General features: G+C 43.2%; 1 protein-coding gene across 3 annotated transcripts in view; it reads left to right on the forward strand.

Annotated features, from left to right (window-relative positions):
• The window catches only part of LOC118964938 (CREB-regulated transcription coactivator 3), a 92,194-nt gene that overhangs the window by 27,568 nt on the left and 37,275 nt on the right, over positions 1-27,351 (forward strand). For all 3 annotated transcript variants that reach the window (XM_090239076.1, XM_090239075.1, XM_090239077.1), the window contains exon 4: positions 11,520-11,581. In XM_090239076.1, the coding sequence (XP_090095202.1) occupies positions 11,520-11,581 (62 nt within the window). The remainder of the gene's footprint in view (positions 1-11,519; positions 11,582-27,351) is intronic.

Below are 27,351 nucleotides of genomic sequence, written 5' to 3' on the forward strand. Positions count from 1 at the left end.
GCCCATCAACAACTTCTGCACTCCACTGTTGTACTGCGTGGTTATTTGGCTCTTTGTGGCCTGCCTGTTAGCTTGCACGATTCTTGCCATTCTCCTTTGACCTCTCATCAACGAGCTGTTTTTCGGCCACAGGACTTCTGCTGATTTTATATATATTTTTTTTTATGATTCTCGATAAACCCAAGACACCTTCGTGCGTGAAAAGCTCAGTAGGGCAGCCGTTTCTGAGGTACTGGATCCGGCAAGCCTGACACCAACGATCATACCATGCTCAAAGTTGTTTTGCCCATTCTAACGTTCAATCGAACAGTAACTGGATGCCTCGATGCCTGTCTGCCACGTGACTCAATGTCTGTTAGAACAATCCATTTTTGAGAACTGGGTGGTGTACCTAATAAACTGAGTGTATGAAGTATGTAGAAAAGATAATGGAGCCACATATCTTTTTTTAATAAGATCATCTTTGAGAACTAACAATCACCAAAATAAAAACTATACAGTCAGGGAGGATGTAAAAATCCAAAACAGTCATGTCATTGGGCCTCTGTGCCATAGAAAAATGTGTAGAATTGCAGGAAATTGCTTTCAAACTGCACATATTTGGTTTCTAACTGTGTGGGTTAGTAGGAGGACTGAGGTGGGAGTGGGTCTGCGAGCTCTTAACGCTCAAATTCTCATTAGAGAAAGGATGGTCATTCTTTGGAAACACCAACTGTCAGTCAGCGCCTTAAGAAACCCTTTCTTCAAGCACTGTCTCTGAGCCAGTATATTCTCCCATACACTACTCAACTGTGTGGTTTGCTTGTGTTGCACTCTTTCACACTGCATGCAAAGAAAGACTGTAAGTGGGGGGGGGGGGAGTAAGTGAGTAAGCAGAGCCTAAAATGAATACCTGTGGGTAAGATGTCTTTCACCAGCCACATTGGTGGGTGGGTGGTCAGGGCTCCACAGTGTGAGCATTTCACTTGTATTTGTGAATAAAAATAGTCAAGTATTATCACATTTATAGCAGAATAAATGCAGCAGGAGTCTACTGAAGTGAAACTTTGTCCTTGTTTCTTGGCTATTTACATGTATCTGTTCACAAGCTATGTTGAGTTTCAACTGCTAGGGAAGAGGAGCAACACTGATACTAGTCGGATTCAATCTCACAGGCACAAAACATGACACTCATCACATTACCACGGTAACCACCCGCCCTAAAGGGGCAGGTGAAATGTTTTCTCTCATCTGTGATATTTTCATTAAAGACTTGGGTCATCAAAAAGGACAAATTGAACAATACTACTACTTACATTTTATTGTTTTAGAAACATTACAAAACATGCTCATCAGTTTTTTGGTGTTCATGTCATTTTTGCAAAAAAACACTGGCTGGTAAAATAATATGAGTGGATGGTAGATTTTTATCTGCAGTGGCTGGTGGACCAAAAAGCACATTTTTAGGTCTTTGAGTAAGGGAGAGTTAGTGTTTACATGCATTTAGTGTTTGTGCCTGAAAAAAAAGTGGAAGAGCAAGTATCAGAGAATGGTGAGATGGTGTGAGTGAGACACGCAGTGAGTGTGTAAAAGATAGAGGAGAGTGTCTGAGGCTGCAGTGTTATGTAAGCACTAGTGACACTGTGACATACATACTGGCTAGTTGTAATGCTACACTGTGACATACATACTGGCTAGTTGTAATGCTACACTGTGAAATACACACCTACTGGCTAGTTGTAAATGCTACACTGTGACGTACACGCGCTCTGGCTAGTTGTAATGCTACATTGACCATCTATCTCCCTGTATGACCCTTGGAGCTCCCTTCCGCCCTTAAAGTGGACTGGCCGCAATGACCAGCAGGCACAGATCTAGGATCAGCTTACTCCCCCAATCGTAACTCTGCAACTACTCCTAATATTTTCTCATTTTTTTAAGTTCCTTTCTGTGAATCAAGTTGTTATGCAGATGTTCTTGCCTTGGAGGCTTGTCCAAGTTACATAACTGGAGAATTAAAAGAATGGCTGAGAACTGCACTGAGAATGTAGTAGTTACTGTTGCTAGCAGATCAAGTTCTGGGAAGTTGTCTTGGAGACAGACGGGAGTGTGTGAGAGGGGGGAAGAGTGTGTTTGAAGGCGAGAGAGAAAGGGGGAGTGTTTTCGCGTGTCACTCTGTGTGCGCGTGTGTGATCTCGCCATGTTGCAGTAGAGAGAGAAAAGAGAGAGAGAGAGAGAGAGAGAGGGGAAGTCTTTGGTTTTGAAGGATATTTCATCTGGACAACTCCCTTTTAGCCTGTAGTAAAGAGTGTTGATAAGTTATTCAGAGTGAGGCGCGCGCAACACAACACACTCTTAAAATAAAAGCGTGCACAAACACACATTCCCTCCGCTCCAGTATTTGTATTTATTAGGGATCCCCATTAGCTGCTGCCAAGGTAGCAGCTACTCTTCCTGTGGTCCAAACACATTAAGGCACTTACATTACACATAAAACAGTTTATCATATAACAGTATTACACCACTAAATATCTACAATACAAAATGTATAATAAGTTATTTCAATGTGCCTGTATGTGTGTGTCTTCACTGTCCCTGCTGTTTCATAAGGTGTATTTTTGCTTTTTTAAAATCTGATTCTACTGCTTGCATCCCTTACCTGATGTGGAATAGTTCCATGTAGTCATGGCTCTATGTAGTACTGTGAGCCTCCCATAGTCTGTTCTTGACTTGGGGACTGTGAAGAGACCTCTGGTGGTATGTCCTGTGGGGTATGTATGGGTGTCCGAGCTGTGTGCTAGTAGTTTAAACAGACAACTCCGTGCATTCATCATGTCAACACTTCTTACAGAAACAAGTAGTGATGAAGTCAGTCTCTCCTCCACTCTGAGCCAATAGATTGACATGCATGTCATTAACTTCAGCTCCCCGTGTATATCTAAGGGCCAGGCGTGCTGCCCTGTTTTGAGACAATTGTAATTTTCCCAAGCCTCCCTTTGTGGCACCTGACCACACGACTGAACAGTAGTCCAGGTGTGACAACACTAGGGCCTGTAGGACCTGCCTTGTTGATAGTACTGTTAAGAAGGTAGGGTAACGCTTTATTATGGACAGATTTCTCCCCATCATAGCTACTGTTGTTTCAACCTGTTTTGACCGTTTACAATCCAGGGTTACTCCAAGCAGTTTAGTCACATCCACTTGCTCAATTTCCACATTATTCATTGCAAGGTTTAGTTGCTGTTTAGTGAATGATTTGTCCCAAATACAATGCTTTTACATTTTTTAAATATTCAGGACTAACTTATTCCTTGCTACCCATTCTGAAAAAAAATGCAGCTCTTACGTTTTGCTGTCATTTTAGTCGCTGTAGTAGCTGACGTTTCTAGTGTTGAGTCAGTATCTCTGGAGAGGAAGGGACTAACACACACAGTAGTAGGCTCTCCTGGTTTTTGGCTCTGTGTGTGCAAACAGGCCCTTTGTTTGTGTAAATAGAGGTTGCTCCAGTGTGTGTGTGTTTGAGGTCTGGATACTGAGTCAGCAGCACCCTGCAGCATATGATCTTCACACTGGGAGAAGGAAGAGGCTGGGGCAGAGGAGTATCCTCCAGCCAAAATGTGTTTTCACTCTGCAGGCAATCTTCCCCCCCCCCCCCCCCCCCTCCATGCCAGATGTCCCTCACAGTTGGAGCTTGTTTTTCACTCGAGTCGGACTGGTCGAGTCTGCCAAGATCAGACAGGCGGTGAAAGAGAGCCGAGGAGATTTCACTACGCCCACTCTTCTAGAACATCCTCTCCTTTTCATCCCCTCTTCGCTCTCTCCACTCAGGGTTTTCTGAAGCATTGTAGATTTTAGCAGCAGTGGTTGGACTGTACTGTAGTTGTTTAACTAACCTACTACTACAGTATACACTCTTGACTATCCTCCCATTTCTCTCGTTTATTTCAACACCCTTCACTCCATGTGGGTTTACTAACTGAATGAACTGAAGAAGGCTTTTAGTTTAAACGTTTGTGTGAAGGCGCCTGCATGTTTCCCAGACGAAACACTCCTGTTCGGGTGCACAACATTTTTTTTTCTCTCGAGGCAAGCCGAAGTCTACCCCCTTGTTGGCGATTGGTCAACAGTAGAAGTTCTTCAATGAAGTGCCTATTGTCTTTCAACGAGAGACTACTTGTCCTAATGCACATGCTTTCACTTGAGAAATACTGCACCAAACATCCTAGTCAGATGAAAAATTGCCCGACTGCAAAAACATAAACTAAAGAAATCTGTCATTAATTTTTATCTTTGATTAATTCTAACTATTTTGAGTAAGTGTATACTGGCTATGGTGTCTCAAAAGGGACAAACAGTACTATTGGCACCTTTTCTTGTTTTTCAAGTGAAGGTCTATTAAGGGAATATGCTAACACACTGGTTCGGTTCGTCTACGGCTGGGCTCCAGCCGAAGTGAAGCATGCTGACGCTTTAAAATTCCTCTTTTAAAACTCCTGTGTGTGTAGACATACGTTATTTTTTATTTTAAATTGTCACTGTTGTAAATGAGATGGTATGGGTCTTCTGGTGCTCTTGTAAATGAGATGGTATGGGTCTTCTGGTGCTCTTGTAAATGAGATGGTATGGGTCTTCTGGTGCTCTTGTAAATGAGGTGGTATGGGTCTTCTGGTGCTCTTGTAAATGAGATGGTATGGGTCTTCTGGTGCTCTTGTAAATGAGATGGTATGGGTCTTCTGGTGCTCTTGTAAATGAGATGGTATGGGTCTTCTGGTGCTCTTGTAAATGAGGTGGTATGGGTCTTCTGGTGCTCTTGTAAATGAGGTGGTATGGGTCTTCTGGTGCTCTTGTAAATGAGGTGGTATGGGTCTTCTGGTGCTCTTGTAAATGAGGTGGTATGGTTCTATAGTCAGTCATCAGGTCTGTGGTCAGTTTACTAGCTAATCTATTAAACTCTGGCAGGGTGATGCCAAGCACCCAAGTACTGTGATATCCAGAAGACATACTGTGTGTGCTCTAGTCCCTTTCTCTCTGGACATACTGGAGCAGAGGGATAATTTGTGTGTATGCGTTTATTTTATGTGTGTGTGTGTGTGTGTCTCACGTCTCACTCTGAATAACTTACCAGCACCCTGTTTGCCACAGCTTGCCAGGGAGTCATCCTGATGAATTATGGGGAATGGAACATGCAACTCAATATCCATCCAAATCAAAGACTTCCTCTCTCTGCTGCTGAAGCCCAGCGAGATCACGCACACACTCTCTCCCCCTTCTCTCCTCTTTCCCTTTCTCACACACACCCGTCTGTCTTCAAGACCAACAATAGACAACTTCCCAGAACTTGATCTGCTAGCAACAGCAACTACCGCGTTCAGTCAAGTTCTCGGCCATTCTTTTATTTCTCCAGTTTTATGTGAGTTGGACAAGCCTTCAATGCAAGAACTGAAACATCTGCATAACTATAACTTGATGCACACAGACTTGAACAGTAAGGAACTCCTATTGGAAAAAGAAAAGGTTGAATAAATATATATTAATGTGATGCAACTCTCAGAGCACCTCACCTAGTCGGCTCGATCCAACGCTCTTAACCACTAGGCTACCTGCTGTTTACTTGTGGTCATCTTCAGCTTTTGAATGATCCATAACACTGAAGTTTTCAGTATATCTAATGGTGCTTTTTTTATTTAAAAAAATAAAAAATTGGGGCAAAATAAACCATATATAATTGAAAAATCTGTCAACGTACCCTTGAGCAAGGCACTTAACCCTAATTGCTCCTTAAGTCACTCTGGATAAGAGCATCTGCAAAATGACAAATGTATTGAAGAGGGTGGACAAAGCTTTCAGTGTGAATGCTCTCTTTTCCTCCCTCTACCTCTTTCTCCATCTACCAATCCATTTCCTGTCTATTTTCTTTCTCTACCTTGCCATCTGTCTTTCTTCGTACCTTACTTTCTTCTCTCTCGCTCTCCCTCATCCTTTCTCTCCATCATTCTTTGTGTCTCTCTCTCTCGGTCTGCATTAGCAGCCCACTTTGAGCGTTATTAGATCTCCCCCAGTGGTAATCCATCCGTTGCTTCTGGCTTTGCGGACCAGGAACATGCATGTCATAATGTCTCCCGGTTGCCCCGTTGCGATGTCATGTAACTTTATTGATCACATCAACATAGAACATGTTTTGCTAATCCCTGTCTTCTAATCAGCCATGTCAGCTGGCCTATTAAGAGGACCGCACCGTGTTCTTGTTTTTCAGAGCTTTCAGGGTTAGGCTATAGGCAGGATGCTAGTCCCTTTTTAAATTGCACTGCGTTACCCTTAGGCTGACCAAGACAAATGTCTGTCTGTGACAATTGCTCCAGGCTTCACATATGAATAATGGACACACTGCTGTAAGTTGCTTTGCAGCATATTATTATATTCTGATAATCACATGTCTTGTCGTTGCAGCGAGAGCTTTCCACTCAGTGATATCTATCTACACCTATATATTATGTAAAGGTTAGCTTATTGCACTGTACACACCTTTTTCTATTCATATGCTGTCCATACTGTCTTTACACACCATTATATATTTAAGCAATAAGTCCCGAGGGGGAGTGGTACAGTATATGGCTGTTCTTATGCACGACGCAACGTGGAGTGCTAGGACTCAGCCCTTTGCCATGGTATATTGGCCATATATCACAAACCCTCAAGGTACCTTATTGCTATTTTAAACTGGTTACCAACATAATTAGAGCAGTAAAAAATACATGTTTTTTTTATACTCATGGTATACGGTCTGATATACCACGGCTTTCAGCCAATCAGCATTCAGGGCTCGAACCAACCAGTTTATACATGTATATACATTATATGTATATTTATATTCCGGTCTCTGACATTCCTCGTTCTGATTTTTCAAATTTTTTATTAGTCTGGATTGTGTGTTACATTGTTGGTGCTGTACTGTTGGAGCTAGAAACACAACCATTTAGCTGCACCTGCGATTAACATCTGGAAATCTGTGTATGCGACCAATAAACTTTGATTTGAAATGTCGGCTGAGCCACAACGGCGATTTCTATTTACTATAATATTTGTGTCCTAGTTGTTCTTGTTTGGTCACAGACAGTGAGCATAGCAGTCATCTCTAAATTATGAATCAGTCATTTCAGTCCAGGGTGAGGGTCACACTCCTTAATCTCTAGAGCAGGTATTCTCAAATTCAGGGGTGTGTGTATACATACATACATACATACATACATAACATACATAACAAACATAACAAACATAACATGACAGACAAAATGAGGGAAAAAAAATCCAGAAAATCACATTGTAGGATTTTTAATGAATTTATTTGCAAATTATGGTGGTCAATAACAAAAGTTTATCTCAATACTTTGTTATATACCCTTTGTTGGCAATGACAGAGGTCAAACGTTTTCTGTAAGTCTTCACAAGGTTTTCACACACTGTTGCTGGTATTTTGGCCCATTCCTCCATGCATATCTCCTCTAGAGCAGTGATGTTTAGGGGCTGATGCTGGGCAACACAAACTTTTCACTCCCTTCAAAGATTTTATATGGGGTTGAGATCTGGAGACTGGCTAGGCCACTCCAGGACCTTGAAATGCTTCTTACGAAGCCACTCCTTCGTTGCCTGGGCGGTGTGTTTGGGATCATTGTCATGCTGAAAGACCCAGCCACGTTTCATCTTCAATGCCCTTGCTGATGGTAGGCTTTGTTACTTTGGTCCCAGCTCTCTGCAGGTCATTCACTAGGTCCACCTGTGTGGTTCTGGGATTTTTGCTCACCGTTCTTGTGATCATTTTGACCCCACGGGGTGAGATCTTGCGTGGAGCCCCAGATCGAGGGAGATTATCAGTAGTCTTGTATGTCTTCCATTTCCTAATAATTGCTCCCACAGTTGATTTCTTCAAACCAAGCTGCTTACCTATTGCAGATTCAGTCTTCCCCGCCTGGTGCAGGTCTACAATTTTGTTTCTGGTGTCCTTTGACAGCTATTTGGTCTTGGCCATAGTGGAGTTTGGAGTGTGACTGTTTTAAGGTTGTGGACAGGTGTCTTTTATACTGATAACAAGTTCAAACAGGTGCCATTAATACAGGTAACGAGTGGAGGACAGAGGAGCCTCTTAAAGAAGAAGTTACAGGTCTGTGAGAGCCAGAAATCTTGCTTGTTTGTAGGTGACCAAATACTTATTTTCCACCATAATTTGCAAATAAGTTCATTAAAAATCCTACAATGTGATTTTCTGGATTTTTGTTTTCTCATTTTGTCTGTCATAGTACCTTTGATGAAAATTACAGGCCTCGTCTTTTTAAGTGGGAGAACTTGCACAATTGGTGGCTGACTAAATACTTTTTTGCCCCACTGTACATACATACATACATACATACATACATACATACATACATACATATTCTAGGCTTTTTATTTTTACTGTTTTCTACTTTGTAGAATAATAGTGAAGACATCAAAATAATGAAACACATATGGAATCATGTAGTAACCAAAAAAGTGTTAAACAAATCAAAATAGCCACCCTTTGCTTTGATGACAGCTTTGCACTTTCTTGGCATTCTCTCAACCAGCTTTGAGGTAGTCACCTGGAATGCTTTTCCAATAGTCTTGAAGCAGTTCCTACATATGCACTTGTTAGCTGCTTTTCCTTCACTCTGCTGTCGAACTCATCCCTAACCATCTCAATTGGGTTGAGGTCGGGTGATTGTGGTGGCCAGATCATCAGATTACAGCACTGAATCACTCTCTTCCTTAGTCAAATAGCCCTGGAGGTGTGTTTTGGGTCATTGGCCTGTTGAATAACAGATGATAGTCCCAGTAAGTGCAAACCAGATGGGATGGCGTATTGCTGCAGAATTGTGAGATTGTGAGGACCCCCTGCAGAGGCCAGATCTCAAAATATTTAAAAACAAATAATAAAACATACTTTTTAATATGAATAATACTAATAAAAAAAATATATTGATATGGAATAGGTTTAGAGCGTGTAATGTAATACAATGTATATTCATAACCCTTGGCAACATGGGCCTGGGAGGCTCACAGGGATATTGGTATCCACTGCAGTATATTGAGGCGGAAGGTAGCCTAGTGGTTTGAGCGTTGGGTCAGTAACCGAAAGGTTGCTAGAACGAATCCCTGAGCTGTCAAGGTACAAATCTGTCATTCTACAAGGCAGTTAACCCACTGTTCCTAGGCCACCATTGTAAATTAGAATTTGTTCTTAACTGACTTGCCTAGTTAGATAAAGGGTCAAATAAATACACTCTACCAATTTATACAGTGTTCAACTCTATACTGATTCTGTTCCCTAATTATTTTCTTACATAAATGTCACAATGTGTAGACTTGCAGGATATTAGCTTTTCAAGCTGCAACAACACAATCTCTCTGCCCCATGACAAAAATGTGTATAATTGATGTAAATTAACTTGAAAACTGCTAAATGTTCTCTGATCCCAAGAGGCAGGCTTTTAAATGTTCTTTCCCAGGGCCCGAGACTTGGTTCATCCAGCCATGCACTGCCGAAGTAAAAGTACTTGTATGCTTTTTATTTATTTATTTATTTATCAATCTCACTCTAGTTGTTTTCTGATTTTTGATCGGGTCCCTGATGAATTTGCTATCACAAATATGGTCCTTGGCCCTAAAAAGTTTGAGTACCCCTGATCTAGAGTACAATTCTGATTGCCTTAATGCAGACTGGACTGAAATAACCTGTTGGGATGGGATCTCCTTCCATTATGTCCTCTCATACACTGGTCTGAGATTATGGCCAAAAAATCATAAACATTTTTTTAATGGATTTATGGGCAATTCACAATATACAGTATATCTCTAAATAAGCTTTGTTGTACAATTTAAAGTTCAAATACACTGCATTTCAAACAGTCAGCAATAAACAAATGAATTTAGGACTTGTGAAATTATACTAATCCTAAATATAAGCCTTGCACATCCATAAGACGACAATTTTATCAAAATAGTTTAACCTGCTTTTTTTTTGGTAATAATCACTGATCTGTCTTTCAATCTGTCTATGAAAAATAACTTTTTTGTTACAAATATAACCACAACCATGCATAATGCACATTCACTAATAATGACTAACTTGTTGTAGCAGGCATTCTAGATAATTAACACCGGTCTCATAAACACACTCAAGCACAAGCCCATGTGCTAGTGAGTAGACCACTAATCTTTATATTTTAAATTTAGCCTACTTGGGTCTATTTGCTGTCTAACAAGGTAGAACAGTTGAATTGTTATGAACACACCCTTCTGTCCGTCTCCAACTGTTTGAACAGCATGCTAGCCTGTCTACTTAATTCAGATGTTGAAATCAAGTGACCTAACTTATTTCTCAAAATGAGTTGCCAATTTATATAATTGATTTATGAAACACTGACTAGACAGCTAGTATGACAGTCTGGCTAAAATGCTGCTAGCAGTACCGCGCATGAAAACTAATGCTCAATTTGTCCAGGCATTTGGAATATCGCACGGAAACATTACATTCAAATGAATGTGATATATTGCCTAGCCCTTAGTGTGTGTGTGTGTGGTGTTTTGATTGCAGCGAGCCAGAGTCACTGAAGGAGATCTGTGCTAGGGGTTGCCAGGAGGGCACCAGGCTCCATCTGCCCCAGCCAGCCAGTCACTCTGTAGAAATGACTTCATATAACCAGACCCTTTACAAATGATGGCTGGTAATGAGAGTAGTCTTAGTCCCTATTAGAGATGGGAGGCGCCTCAACATATTTATTTAGCTAAGTTTCTGTTTGATTTTCAAAATACATATAGAAAATCAGTGTGTGTGCTAATGGTGCATCATTTCTGCTTACTGGTAGGCTTTTTAATGATAGTCTTTCTTTTTGAAAAGCCCAGAGAGTTTGGCTGCTAGAGGAACATATTTGTATATGCACTAATTTGTCTGGTATCGTCGTCTCCGCACTTGAACCATCTAATGATAGCTTTTTGGCCTGATACGTGTTTTTTAAACTAGCTAGAACTTGATAGAATCAAGTACTATTTTGCTTTTGAGTGAGTTCCACCTGTCCTTTCTCAATGAAAAGCGCAGAGACCCTCTTACCTTACTTTCATGAGAGTGAGATGAGTCTAACTGAAGGTCTAAAGCCGTCTATAGTCTGACTCTACATTGCACTTCACTCCCTGCTGCTCTCTAGACAATGTCAGGAACTCCGCTCCGGGGGTTGGGCCTAGTCCAGGCAGCCATATTGTTCACAGAACCTCACACCAGCCGCCCACTATTTCCTGCATGCGTTTATTCAGTCCCATATCACGTGTGCACGTATAGAGAAATCTTTAATCTAGGTAGAATATGCAATCTCATACTCCATTTGAATCAAATGAGGAATTAGACTAGAATGTAGTAATATAATAGTTAAGTAGTTTTACTGTTAGGAAATGTAGTCCACTGTTATTTAGAAATGCAATGTTTTGTTATGGCAGAGTTGTGTTCCATTATTGTAATTTCCTTGACTGAGCCCCACATGGAGAGCTCCCCGTACGGAACAGTGTACCTGTCCCCTCCGCCAGACAACAACTGGAGAAGGTGAGTGGCTTTACAGATACTAGTATTTGTAATGCTGTGTAAAAATAACTAACAAAACAAGCTGTTTTTAACATAATTGTAATTTTTGATCGACATGGAACACTGGACAGCTACTTTAACTTACTCTGAATCAAGATTATGGCCCAGTAATACCCTTGTGCAGTAGGCAGATTTGCATTAAGCATTGTTGGATCCCAAATGGCACCCTATCCCTTATATAGGGCATTACTTTTGACCAGGGCCAAGGGCCCGTGACTATATAGTGCACTACTTTTGACCAGGGCCAAGGGCTCGTGACTATATAGTGCACTGCTTTTGACCAGGGCTTGTGGCTATATAGTGCACTACTTTTGACCAGGGCTTGTGACTACTGTATATAGGGCACTACTTTTGACCAGAGCTTGTGGCTATAGTGCACTACTTTTGACCAGGGCTTGTGACTACTGTATATAGGGCACTACTTTTGACCAGGGCTTGTGGCTATAGTGCACTACTTTTAACCAGGGCTTGTGACTACTGTATATAGGGCACTACTTTTGACCAGGGCTTGTGACTACTGTATATAGGGCACTACTTTTGACCAGGGCTCGTGACTACATAATGCACTACTTTTGACCAGGGCTTGTGACTACTGTATATAGTGCACCACTTTTGACCAGGGCTCGTGACCTATATAGGGCACTACTTTTGACCAGGGTCCAGGACTCGTGACTATATATGGCACTACTTTTGACCAGGGTCCAGGACTCGTGACTATATATGGCACTACTTTTGACCAGGGTCCAGGACTCGTGACTATATATGGCACTACTTTTGACCAGGGTCCAGGACTCGTGACTATATAGGGGATAGGATGCCATCTGAGATGCAGCCATTGTATCTACTCAGAGATGCTCAGTGAAGGGATCAGATTGCCATGTGAGACACCCAGGTGGGCCACGCGTCTACAGAGGTGCTTCTGACAGATAGCCTTTTGGTTTAAAGGTCAGATGCCGTCATTCTAATGCTCTACCTGCCGCTGTTGTGACTCATTGCTGTCATAGGGTGAATCCGGCCCACAAGTCTTTGCGGTCCTCCTGTGCTTTGCTTAAGTATCTCCAGCTTAAAGGGGAAATCAACACCGTTTACAAAATTTGATAATGTCATGGCTTATTAATGCTCGTTAGGTACCACTGCCATGTGTGTGCATGCGTGTTTGTGCGTGTGTGTTTTTTCAGTTAAACTGCCTGCCTGGTTTTACCTACCTAGAGAAGGCAGCAGTGTAATTACTGGACAGTTTTCTCTCCCTCCAGTGTTTACAAGGCAGTGAATTGCAGCCCTGCAATAAAGAGCTTAGCCGAGCCCCTCCCTCTCCCGCACTCTTCCTCTCTCTCTCGCTCTATACAGTTGTGTGTTTTGAATGTTGGCTTGGCCGGCTGCCAGTCACCCTGCCTTCTCCTCTCACCCCCGTAGAACTGCAGCCTCTGAAGCCCAGCATGGACACACATGGCCTCCATCTTTGTTCTTACTGTACTGTACTGGAGGACAGTGTCATAAAACCTGGTTTCCCCTCCCCAATCCTAACCTTAACCAATAGTGGGGGAAATCCAAATCTGTCCCAAGATCGGTGTGTAGGTCGGCAGGTCCACACCCTCATGTTGTTGTTGACAGACAAAAACATGTTGGCCTGTGATGACAAACCTCCTGACCGAGCAAACAGATGTTGCCGTGACCTTGTGTTCCCAGAAAGAGCAGGGAGGGAGTGCCATGTGCATCATACACACAGGCATGTGCTACACAAACATACGGACACACACAGATTTACTCTGGGTTGGGATTGATTCACACTGCCTCTTGGCTCCATCACAAATGACCCGATGTGGGATAGTGATAGCCTAGATCAAATCTGATTGGGTTTGGTTGAACAAGATTAAGTGTTGTTGAAGTTGTAAACTTTTTGACAGCGCCTCTATTACTGTTTAACCAAATTGTTTATGTAAAGACATTTCTGAAGCTTCGCTAATTACGCACATAAACAATAAAACCAGAGAAGGTGGGCCTATGTTTTAGTTAAAAAATCAGGTTATGATTATGACTCCGACTGCGTTAGGACATTAAATCAGGATTTCAGTGTAGTTATACTTCAGTGTTTTCCTTCAAGAATCTCCCTTGGGGATAATTTATTAGATTAAATAGGACCATATTTAACCCTTAGACGGTGAACAGTGATGTGTTTGTTTTAGAGCATTCAGCCTTGGCAGACAAACACAACTCTTCCCACTCCCTCTCTTCAGTTACTGCCCTGAACTGGTTAAACGTGTTGACTTGGTAACCAGTGTTTTATGTGTACATCCCTCATTCTGATGGCCGGTAATCAAGTGCTTCCAGAGGCCACCCAATGGATTTTCAGCAAACCAAGCGATCCTAGGCATTATGTGACATGCTAGCTACACAGAATAGAATAAATCATATGAGCAGAAGTGACTTGGCTAATGATGAATGTCTTTGAGGTCCTCACGTTAAGGCTCGGTTTCACCATATTCTAGGGATTGATTGAATGACTCTTGTTTTTGGGGTTGCTAAAATACATGTTGTTAATGCCTTGTATTGATGCACAGTGTTAAATGTCTGTGTTTTATTGATGTCTATGACCTGTCTTAATTCTTCTCTCTACTGTACCAGAGGCCCTGGTGTCCACCCAACTACTCACCACATGCATTCTTCTCTGACTAACACACTTCCACCCCTCAAGGACAGAGTTGTGTGGCCAGCTTACCGGTCTCTCTCTATATTGCTTTCTCTCTCCTCTTTTAGGTATTTCTTTTAGATATCTCTCCATATCTCTATCCTTTGCTCGCTCTCTCTCTCTTTAAGGTATCTTGCCCCATGAAATATAAATGGCATAATTTAACATTTTATTTCAGTCTCTCTCTCCCTCCTCTCTTTCCATCTTCCTTTCTCACTCAGCATTATTGGCACTAACCCCTCCATGGCCCTGCTGGCCAATCCTAGCCTCCCGCTCCACTCCAGTGTTACAGGGATATGCTCCCCTCTGTTGGCTCTGACCACTGTGTGCACCGCGTGTGTTAAGGTCACATCCGTCCCTCTCTGTTTTTTGGTGCTCTCGGTAGGGTCAAAGGGTGAATGAAGCGAGCTCTGCGATCTGTTCCAGTTCATCTGTGACTCCACTGTTTTATAATTAATCTTTTCAGCTGTTGTTGGAGTTTTACACCACATTGACTGTCTGCTGAACTTGGTGTGAAGTCTGGGTTGTGTTTTTTTTAATCCTTTCTGTGTCTTGATTCTCACGTCACCACTTAATGTTAACTGATGAAGGAAAACATAACATAAGTTTGTACACTGAAGAAAAATATAAACGCAACATGTAAAGTGTTGGTTCCATGTTTCATGAGCTGAAATAAAAGATCCCAGAAATGTTCCATATGCACAAATTGGTTTACATCCCTATTAGTGAGCCTTTTTCTGGGGAGAAACTCATTCTGATTGGCTGGGCCTGGCTCCCCATGGCTGCACCTCTGCCGAGTCATGTGACAACCATAGATTAGGGCCTAATTCATTTTTTTAAATCTGACTGATCACACAGTAAAATCTTTAATTGTTGCATTTGATATTTTTGTTCAGTATATTTATTTCCCCTCAAAGTCACTGAAGCTCAAGCTAGATTGGTGAGAAGATCTGGGAGTAATTTGGGTCTGTCTTGTATTTGAAGTGCTTTTCAGTGGTAGCCCCTGCCATCAAGTCAAATGTTATTGGTTGCATACACATATTTTAGTAGATGTTAATGTGGGTGTAGGGAAATGGAGAAAGGCCAAGGTTGGCTATGAATCCGCTCTCTGTGAAGGTCTGTGTAGATTGTGTTTTCAATGAGCAACTATACTGTATCAGGAAATAACACTGATCACAAACTTTAACAGTGTTACTTTCATCAGCTGTTGTACAAGATGATACAAAACACAGGAAATACAGAATGTTGACTGTACTTGGATTTTTATTTATTTAACTAGGCAAGTACGTTAAGAACAAAGTCTTATTTACAATGACAGCCTAGCCCGGACGACGCTTGGCCAATTGTGCACCGCCCTATGGGACTCCCAATTGCTGCCGGATTTGATGCAGCCTGGATTTGAACCAGGGACTGTAGTGACGCCTCTTGCACTGCGATGCATTGCCTTAGACCGCTGCTCCACTCGGGAGTTTTAAAGGACCATATAGTTTAGTCTGATTCATGTTATGCACTATGGTAGATACTGGTATTGTGAGCAACAACCTGCTGTGACCCAGAAGCAATTGGCCACAAGTGGCTTCTGATCCACCAGTTGAGAAGCAGGTTCCCAGCAGACCTATGCCCTCCACATTAGTGCTGTAAGTACAGATCTAGGATCATCTTCCCGAATCTTAACCTTAACCATTAATGAGGGAAATACAAAACTGACCCAAGACCAGCTCCTAGAGGCAACTTCACCTTACCCCAACAAAGTAGAACTAGCTACTTAGCAGTTAGCTTTGCGTCTGCTGACTGTCTGTTGGATGGCTGAGTTTCAAGCCCACCGGATCCTTGGTGTTTGTTGATATAGGCCTTGTTCTATTTTTGACCCTGAGGTTGTGTGCTTACATGTGTTGTGGTGGTAGTAGTGCCCATACCATGTTACATTCTTCAAAGGCCAATGGGAAGTAGTTTCCTCTTTAGATGTTTTCCTTGACCTAAGAAGTTCTCATCTACAGGCTATAAACAGGGACATTTTGTATTGAAACCAACTAGCGTCAGAATGTGTTTCAGTGGGCGACAGCAGATGTGGATTGTGGGCTGGTCTGTTCTTCCTAGATAATGGAAAATACATTTGGCATTTTGGTCATTAAGCAGATGCTCTTACACATATCAACACTGATGAGAAGGCAGCATTCGGTCTGTGAGTGTGTAGTTCTTGGGAGTATATCGATCTGGTAGTATTTCAGGTCTGTGCCAATAAGGGTCTGGTAGTGTTGGTGGTGTCTGTTTTGTGGCTGTCAGTTTGGATCTGTCACTGTGTTTTTGTAGTTGAATTGATTTGTTAATGTGTCTCTGCTTGACTCTCTGGTCTTGTTGCTGAGATTCGGTCTGGGAGACAGATGCTCCAGTGCTGGTCCATCTCAGGGGAGAGAGCAGAGTGGGAAGTGTTTACAGCGCCGACCACATCTGCACTGCATTACCGCCTAGGCAGGTTGCCTGGAGACGGGCCACAAATCCCCTTAACCCTTTCAGCTCTGTCCGCGCCCCAGAGAGCAGATCAGAGCCCGCTGTCTACACAGGCTTAGTGTCCCCGGCTGTCATCAAACAGACAATTACGAGAGGATGAAGTGCTGATCCAGAGTGTAGATAGCAAGTGTGTGTTTGTGTGTGTGTGTGTGTGTGTGTGTGTGTACATGTCTGTTTTTCTTTGGAGGTTTTGTATCCATTAGTATTGTATGGCGGTCTGTATGTATACTACACGCACGTGTGTGTGTGTGCTCTTGTCTGTCTAGCGTTGTGAAACCACTCCAGTGCGTCGAGATGCATTGCAGGCTGTTGGCTTGTCTAAAGCCTGCTTTCAGATCAGTGGGCTTAGAGACCAATGGGGTCAATGCTTTGGGATTGGCAGCGCGGGCCAGGCAAGCACGACAGATATGCAGCTAGGGGAACTGCACCGTTCACACACATAGTCCCTGGCTACGTCCCAAATGGCACCCTATTCCCTATGTAGTGCACTGTCCTCTCTCTGACTCCAGATTGTTATTTTAAGGTTGTGGTTCTCTCACATCTAAATATGGCTGCCTGACCTGTTAGATCTCTCTGGAGGAATTTATCAATTTGGTGCAAAATACCCTCTTTTCCTCTTCCTTCCTTTTGGTCTCTCCATCTCTCGCACTCCCTTTCTCCCTCCCCCTCTTTCTCTCTCTCGCTCGCTCCCTTCCCCCTCCTCTTCTTATGGCCTGTTATAGTGGGTGTACAGTGTGTCTGGTGTGACCCCAGTGAAGAAGGGGTCAGGTTGTGTATTTGGAGCTGGTTTCTCAGTACACTACTCCCCAAGAGGGAGCCATGATCCCACCGGTGTCTGGGCAGAGGCGTTCCTTGGCTAGGGCCCTGCACCCTGGGTCTGGAGACTTGGGCCCTGGGCAAGAGGCACTGATGTGTCCCTATGGAGCCCAGCTGGACCGGGGTCAGTCACCGGGGTCTCTGGCTCTCTCCCTGTCCCACGCCCTCCTCCACCCCCACCTACAGTGCCTTCAGAAAGTATTCACACCCTTTGTACAGCCTAATTTAAATTGGATTAGAATGATATTTTGTGTCACTGGCCTACACACAATACCACATAATCTGAAGGTTGAACAATGTCTAACATTTTTACAAATTAATTAAAATCTAAAATGTCTTGAATTGGTAAGTATTCAACCCACTTTGTTATGGAAAGCCTAAATACTTTCATGGGTAAAAATGTGCTTAACAAGATACGTAAGTTGCATGGACTCACTCTGTGTGCAATAATATTTTTGAATGACTCCCTCATCTCAGTATCACACACAATTATCTGTAAGGTCCCTCAGCTGAGAAGTGAATTTCAAACAGATTCAACCATAAAGACCAGGGAGGTTTTCCAATACTTCACAAAGAAGGGTACTTATTGGTAGATGGGTTTAAAAAAGAAGACATTGAATATCCCTTTTGAACATGGTGAAGTTATTAATTACACACATTTGCTGGAGAAGGAGGAAACCACTCAGGGATTTCGCCCTTTTTAATAGTTAGAGTTTTTAATGGTTGTGATAGGAGAAAACTGAGGATGGATCAACATTGTAGTTACTCCACAATACTAACCTAATTTGACAGAATGGAAGAAAGGAAGCCTGTACAGAATAAAAACTATTCCAATACATGCATCCTGTTTGCAATAAGGCACTAAAGTAAAAAAGTGTTATGTTTGGGGCAAATCCAACAGAGTCCTGCTCTTCATATTTTCAAGCACTGTGGTGGCTGTATCATGTTTTGGTTATGCTTGTCATCGGCAAAGTTTAGGGAGTTTTTTTTTTATGATAAAAATAAACTAAATGGAGCTAAGCATAGGCAAAATCCTAGAGGAAAACCTGGTTCAGTCTGCTTTCCAACAAACACTGGCCGATAAATTCCCCTTTCAGCAGGACAGTAACCTAAAACATAAGGTCAAATCTACACAAATCTATACTTCTACATGAAGACAGTGAATGTTCTTGAGTGAAAATCTATGGCAAGACTTGAAAATGTCTGTCTAGCAATGATCAACTTGACAGAGCTTGAATAATTTTAAAAAGAATAATGTGTAAATATTGTACAATCTAGATTTGCAAAGCTCTTAGACTTACCCAGAAAGTCTCACAGCTGTAATTGCTGCCGGAGGTGATTCTAACATGCATTGACTCAGGGGGTTGAAGACTTATCTAATAAACATATATTACTGTTTTATATTTCATAAATGTTTTACTAATGTTCTATTTTTTTCTTCCACTTTGACTAAGAGTATTCTGTGTAGATAGTTGACAAAAAAGAACAATTAAATCCATTTTAATCCCACTTTCTAACACAACAAAATGTGGAAAAAGTTAAGTGGTGTGAATACTTTCTGAAGGCACTGTACACACCACCCATCTTTCCATGGCCCTGCTCTCTTCCCAGCCTGGCCTGTTCTCCACGGGGATAGGCTCTTACACTGACCTCCCCCAGGGATAGACTAACTTAAAGGCCTTCCTGGGAATGGGATCTTACACTGATCTCCCCTGGGGATAGACTAACAAAAAGGCCCTCCTGGGGATGGGATTTAGACATTCCTGTGCTCTCTGTGTGATGTATTTCTGATTCTAGAGAACCTTTATCCTCTGCTTAGGTGGTCTGTTTAATTATTTACCACCACCCACCCATTAACAACAAGCCTCTATTTTGGTTAACGTATGTTAAGATCACTTCCTCTCTCTCACACCAGCTCAGTGTGCCCTCAATGGCACCCTATTCCCTAGGTGCACTGCTTTTGACCAGGGTCCTTAGGGCTCTGGTCAAAAGTAGTGCCCTATGTAGGGAATAGGTGGCCATTTGGGGCGTAGAATAAATCAATGAGCCCAGCCGTGCTGTAACTGTACAGTTGAATAGCTAAAAAAGACTGTTGACAACGAATGGCATCAGACGGCCAAAGCAGCCTGCACCATGCACACGATCCTCTGAGCAATATTTGACCGCTTTGGCTGTGCGGTTGTGTGATTCGTGGCAGCTAATCCTCATATCTGTGTGATTCTGTGATTCTCCTCTGGCCTCTGTACAGCCTCTAATCGTCTAGCAGGCCGTATTGTTTTCACAGGTCTTAATTTCCAGATTTGTTTCTATCCTCTGGAGGGATGGGGAAAGAAGGATATTGTGTTTTTATTTATTCATCCTTTATTTAACGAGAGATGACACATTGAGACATCTCTTTTCCAAGTGAGCCCTGGAGAAGCAGCATACATATAGTTCCATATGAGACGACACAATGAATGGAAGTTAAAACAGTGCCAAGTGCATAAGAGAGCTTAAAATAACAGGTTTCAAAACATATGTAATATGTTGTCAGCAGCCCTCCAATCTGGGATTTAAAATCATCAATCAGAATAAAAAATATCCACTTTTTAAATGATTTTGTAAAATGTTCCACAATGACGGGCCAGCAAAGCTAAAGCTCCTCCTACCAAACTCTGTTCTTGTGTTGGGAATATTATATCAAATGCATTTCTGTGATCTCAGATGATCATCTTCATGATTCTGTAGGGTGAATATTAAGTATACTGGCAGCTGCCCTAAGATGGTCTTGGAGACAAACCAGTACCAGTGAGTCTGTCGACCATCCCGCTAACTGGGACGGATGGATGGAGAGAGAAAGACAGACAGGGATGGTGAGGAATGGACCGAGAGAAAGGGAGAGATGAATACAGACAAGGGGAGAGATGAATAGAGACAGAAAGGGAGCGATGAATAGAGACAGAAAGGGAGAGATGAAGGGAGAGCTGAATAGACGGAAAGGGAGAGATGAATATAGACGGAAAGGGAGAGATGAATAGAGACGGAAAGGGAGAGATGAATAGAGACGGAAAGGGAGAGATGAATAGAGACGGAAAGAGAGAGATGAATAGAGACGGAAAGGGAGAGATGAAGGGAGAGATGAATAGAGACGGAAAGGGAGAGATGAATAGAGACGGAAAGGGAGAGATGAATAGAGACGGAAAGGGAGAGATGAATAGAGACGGAAAGGGAGAGATGAATAGAGACGGAAAGGGAGAGATGAATAGAGACGGAAAGGGAGAGATGAATAGAGACGGAAAGAGAGATGAATAGAGACGGAAAGGGAGAGATGAATAGAGACGGAAAGAGAGAGATGAATAGAGACGGAAAGAGAGAGATGAATAGAGACGGAAAGGGAGAGATGAATAGAGACGGAAAGGGAGAGATGAATAGAGACGGAAAGGGAGAGATGAATAGAGACGGAAAGGGAGAGATGAATAGAGACGGAAAGGGAGAGATGAATAGAGACGGAAAGAGAGAGATGAATAGAGACGGAAAGAGAGAGATGAATAGAGACGGAAAGGGAGAGATGAATAGAGACGGAAAGGGAGAGATGAATAGAGACGGAAAGGGAGAGATGAATAGAGACGGAAAGGGAGAGATGAATAGAGACGGAAAGGGAGAGATGAATAGAGACGGAAAGGGAGAGATGAATAGAGACGGAAAGGGAGAGATGAATAGAGACGGAAAGGGAGAGATGAATAGAGACGGAAAGGGAGAGATGAATAGAGACGGAAAGGGAGAGATGAATAGAGACGGAAAGGGAGAGATGAAGGGAGAGATGAATAGAGACGGAAAGGGAGAGATGAATAGAGACGGAAAGGGAGAGATGAAGGGAGAGATGAATAGAGACGGAAAGGGAGAGATGAATAGAGACGGAAAGGGAGAGATGAAGGGAGAGATGAATAGAGACGGAAAGGGAGAGATGAATAGAGACGGAAAGGGAGAGATGAATAGAGACGGAAAGGGAGAGATGAATAGAGACGGAAAGGGAGAGATGAAGGGAGAGCTGAATAGAGACGGAAAGAGAGAGATGAATAGAGACGGAAAGGGAGAGCTGAATAGACAGAAAGGGAGAGATGAATAGAGACGGAAAGGGAGAGATGAATAGAGACGGAAAGGAAAATGAATAGAGACGGAAAGGGAGAGATGAAGGGAGAGCTGAATAGACGGAAAGGGAGAGATGAAGGGAGAGCTGAATAGACGGAAAGGGAGAGATGAATAGAGACGGAAAGGGAGAGATGAATAGAGACGGAAAGGGAGAGATGAATAGAGACGGAAAGGGAGAGATGAAGGGAGAGCTGAATAGACGGAAAGGGAGAGATGAATAGAGACGGAAAGGGAGAGATGAATAGAGACGGAAAGGGAGAGATGAATAGAGACGGAAAGAGAGAGATGAATAGAGACGGAAAGGGAGAGATGAAGGGAGAGATGAATAGAGACGGAAAGGGAGAGATGAATAGAGACGGAAAGGGAGAGATGAATAGAGACGGAAAGGGAGAGATGAATAGAGACGGAAAGGGAGAGATGAATAGAGACGGAAAGGGAGAGATGAATAGAGACGGAAAGGGAGAGATGAATAGAGACGGAAAGGGAGAGATGAATAGAGACGGAAAGGGAGAGATGAATAGAGACGGAAAGAGAGAGATGAATAGAGACGGAAAGGGAGAGATGAATAGAGACGGAAAGGGAGAGATGAAGGGAGAGATGAATAGAGACGGAAAGGGAGAGATGAATAGAGACGGAAAGGGAGAGATGAATAGAGACGGAAAGGGAGAGATGAAGGGAGAGATGAATAGAGACGGAAAGGGAGAGATGAATAGAGACGGAAAGGGAGAGATGAATAGAGACGGAAAGGGAGAGATGAATAGAGACGGAAAGGGAGAGATGAATAGAGACGGAAAGGGAGATGAATAGAGACGGAAAGGGAGAGATGAATAGAGACGGAAAGAGAGAGATGAATAGAGACGGAAAGGGAGAGATGAATAGAGACGGAAAGGGAGAGATGAAGGGAGAGATGAATAGAGACGGAAAGGGAGAGATGAATAGAGACGGAAAGGGAGAGATGAATAGAGACGGAAAGGGAGAGATGAAGGGAGAGATGAATAGAGACGGAAAGGGAGAGATGAATAGAGACGGAAAGGGAGAGATGAAGGGAGAGATGAATAGAGACGGAAAGGGAGAGATGAATAGAGACGGAAAGGGAGAGATGAAGGGAGAGATGAATAGAGACGGAAAGGGAGAGATGAATAGAGACGGAAAGGGAGAGATGAATAGAGACGGAAAGGGAGAGATGAATAGAGACGGAAAGGGAGAGATGAAGGGAGAGCTGAATAGAGACGGAAAGAGAGAGATGAATAGAGACGGAAAGGGAGAGCTGAATAGACAGAAAGGGAGAGATGAATAGAGACGGAAAGGGAGAGATGAATAGAGACGGAAAGGAAAATGAATAGAGACGGAAAGGGAGAGATGAAGGGAGAGCTGAATAGACGGAAAGGGAGAGATGAAGGGAGAGCTGAATAGACGGAAAGGGAGAGATGAATAGAGACGGAAAGGGAGAGATGAATACAGACAAAGGGAGAGCTGAATAGACAGAAAGGGAGAGATGAATAGAGACTGAAAGGGAGAGATGAATAGAGACAAAGGGAGAGATGAAGGGAGAGCTGAATAGACGGAAAGGGAGAGATGAATAGAGACGGAAAGGGAGAGATGAATACAGACAAAGGGAGAGCTGAATAGACGGAAAGGGAGAGATGAATAGAGACGGAAAGGGAGAGATGAATAGAGACGGAAAGGGAGAGATGAATAGAGACGGAAAGGGAGAGATGAATAGAGACGGAAAGGGAGAGATGAATAGAGACGGAAAGGGAGAGATGAAGGGAGAGCTGAATAGACGGAAAGGGAGAGATGAGGGGAGAGCTGAATAGACGGAAAGGGAGAGATGAATAGAGACAAAGGGAGAGCTGAATAGACAAAGGGAGAGATGAATAGAGACGGAAAGGGAGAGATGAAGGGAGAGCTGAATAGACGGAAAGGGAGAGATGAATAGAGACGGAAAGGGAGAGATGAATACAGACAAAGGGAGAGCTGAATAGACAGAAAGGGAGAGATGAATAGAGACGGAAAGGGAGAGATGAATAGAGACAGAGGGAGAGATGAAGGGAGAGCTGAATAGACGGAAAGGGAGAGATGAATAGAGACTGAAAGGGAGAGATGAATAGAGACAAAGGGAGAGATGAAGGGAGAGCTGAATAGACGGAAAGGGAGAGATGAATAGAGACGGAAAGGGAGAGATGAATACAGACAAAGGGAGAGCTGAATAGACGGAAAGGGAGAGATGAATAGAGACGGAAAGGGAGAGATGAATAGAGACGGAAAGGGAGAGATGAATAGAGACGGAAAGGGAGAGATGAATAGAGACGGAAAGGGAGAGATGAAGGGAGAGCTGAATAGACGGAAAGGGAGAGATGAGGGGAGAGCTGAATAGACGGAAAGGGAGAGATGAATAGAGACAAAGGGAGAGCTGAATAGACAAAGGGAGAGATGAATAGAGACGGAAAGGGAGAGATGAATAGAGACAAAGGGAGAGATGAAGGGAGAGCTGAATAGACGGAAAGGGAGAGATGAATAGAGACGGAAAGGGAGAGATGAATAGAGACAAAGGGAGAGATGAAGGGAGAGCTGAATAGACAGAAAGGGAGAGATGAATAGAGACGGAAAGGGAGAGATGAATAGAGACAAAGGGAGAGTTGAATGGAGATGGAAAGGGAGAGATGAATAGAGACGGAAAGAGAGAGATGAATAGAGACAAAGGGAGAGATGAATAGAGACAGAAAGGGAGAGATGAATAGAGATGGAAAGAGAGATGAATAGAGACGGAAAGGGAGAGATGAATAGAGACGGAAAGGGAGAGATGAAGGGAGAGCTGAATAGAGACGGAAAGGGAGAGATGAAGGGAGAGCTGAATAGACGGAAAGAGAGAGATGAATAGAGACGGAAAGGGAGAGATGAATAGAGACGGAAAGGGAGAGATGAATAGAGACGGAAAGAGAGAGATGAATATAGACGGAAAGGGAGAGATGAATAGAGACGGAAAGGGAGAGATGAAGGGAGAGCTGAATAGACGGAAAGGGAGAGATGAATAGAGACGGAAAGGGAGAGATGAATAGAGACGGAAAGGGAGAGATGAATAGAGACGGAAAGGGAGAGATGAAGGGAGAGCTGAATAGAGACGGAAAGGGAGAGATGAAGGGAGAGATGAATAGAGACGGAAAGGGAGAGATGAATAGAGACGGAAAGGGAGAGATGAATATAGACGGAAAGGGAGAGATGAATATAGACGGAAAGGGAGAGATGAATAGAGACGGAAAGGGAGAGATGAATAGAGACGGAAAGGGAGAGATGAAGGGAGAGATGAATAGAGACGGAAAGGGAGAGATGAATAGAGACGGAAAGGGAGAGATGAAGGGAGACGGAAAGGGAGAGATGAATAGAGACGGAAAGGGAGAGATGAAGGGAGAGCTGAATAGACGGAAAGGGAGAGATGAATAGAGACGGAAAGGGAGAGATGAATAGAGACGGAAAGGGAGAGATGAATAGAGACGGAAAGAGAGAGATGAATAGAGACGGAAAGGGAGAGATGAAGGGAGAGATGAATAGAGACGGAAAGGGAGAGATGAATAGAGACGGAAAGGGAGAGATGAATAGAGACGGAAAGGGAGAGATGAATAGAGACGGAAAGGGAGAGATGAATAGAGACGGAAAGGGAGAGATGAATAGAGACGGAAAGGGAGAGATGAATAGAGACGGAAAGAGAGATGAATAGAGACGGAAAGGGAGAGATGAATAGAGACGGAAAGAGAGAGATGAATAGAGACGGAAAGAGAGAGATGAATAGAGACGGAAAGGGAGAGATGAATAGAGACGGAAAGGGAGAGATGAATAGAGACGGAAAGGGAGAGATGAATAGAGACGGAAAGGGAGAGATGAATAGAGACTGAAAGAGAGATGAATAGAGACGGAAAGAGAGAGATGAATAGAGACGGAAAGGGAGAGATGAATAGAGACGGAAAGGGAGAGATGAATAGAGACGGAAAGGGAGAGATGAATAGAGACGGAAAGGGAGAGATGAATAGAGACGGAAAGGGAGAGATGAATAGAGACGGAAAGGGAGAGATGAATAGAGACGGAAAGGGAGAGATGAATAGAGACGGAAAGGGAGAGATGAATAGAGACGGAAAGGGAGAGATGAATAGAGACGGAAAGGGAGAGATGAATAGAGACGGAAAGGGAGAGATGAAGGGAGAGATGAATAGAGACGGAAAGGGAGAGATAAATAGAGACGGAAAGGGAGAGATGAAGGGAGAGATGAATAGAGACGGAAAGGGAGAGATGAATAGAGACGGAAAGGGAGAGATGAATAGAGACGGAAAGGGAGAGATGAATAGAGACGGAAAGGGAGAGATGAATAGAGACGGAAAGGGAGAGATGAATAGAGACGGAAAGGGAGAGATGAAGGGAGAGCTGAATAGAGACGGAAAGAGAGAGATGAATAGAGACGGAAAGGGAGAGCTGAATAGACAGAAAGGGAGAGATGAATAGAGACGGAAAGGGAGAGATGAATAGAGACGGAAAGGAAAATGAATAGAGACGGAAAGGGAGAGATGAAGGGAGAGCTGAATAGACGGAAAGGGAGAGATGAAGGGAGAGCTGAATAGACGGAAAGGGAGAGATGAATAGAGACGGAAAGGGAGAGATGAATACAGACAGAGGGAGAGATGAAGGGAGAGCTGAATAGACGGAAAGGGAGAGATGAATAGAGACTGAAAGGGAGAGATGAATAGAGACAAAGGGAGAGATGAAGGGAGAGCTGAATAGACGGAAAGGGAGAGATGAATAGAGACGGAAAGGGAGAGATGAATACAGACAAAGGGAGAGCTGAATAGACGGAAAGGGAGAGATGAATAGAGACGGAAAGGGAGAGATGAATAGAGACGGAAAGGGAGAGATGAATAGAGACGGAAAGGGAGAGATGAATAGAGACGGAAAGGGAGAGATGAATAGAGACGGAAAGGGAGAGATGAAGGGAGAGCTGAATAGACGGAAAGGGAGAGATGAGGGGAGAGCTGAATAGACGGAAAGGGAGAGATGAATAGAGACAAAGGGAGAGCTGAATAGACAAAGGGAGAGATGAATAGAGACGGAAAGGGAGAGATGAATAGAGACAAAGGGAGAGATGAAGGGAGAGCTGAATAGACGGAAAGGGAGAGATGAATAGAGACGGAAAGGGAGAGATGAATAGAGACAAAGGGAGAGATGAAGGGAGAGCTGAATAGACAGAAAGGGAGAGATGAATAGAGACGGAAAGGGAGAGATGAATAGAGACAAAGGGAGAGTTGAATGGAGATGGAAAGGGAGAGATGAATAGAGACGGAAAGAGAGAGATGAATAGAGACAAAGGGAGAGATGAATAGAGACAGAAAGGGAGAGATGAATAGAGATGGAAAGAGAGATGAATATAGACGGAAAGGGAGAGATGAATAGAGACGGAAAGGGAGAGATGAATAGAGACGGAAAGGGAGAGATGAAGGGAGAGCTGAATAGAGACGGAAAGGGAGAGATGAAGGGAGAGCTGAATAGACGGAAAGAGAGAGATGAATAGAGACGGAAAGGGAGAGATGAATAGAGACGGAAAGGGAGAGAT

This window comes from Oncorhynchus mykiss, chromosome 6 (assembly GCF_057628025.1).
Source record: "Oncorhynchus mykiss isolate SJ-2025 chromosome 6, ASM5762802v1, whole genome shotgun sequence".
Taxonomy (NCBI): Eukaryota; Metazoa; Chordata; class Actinopteri; order Salmoniformes; family Salmonidae; genus Oncorhynchus; species Oncorhynchus mykiss.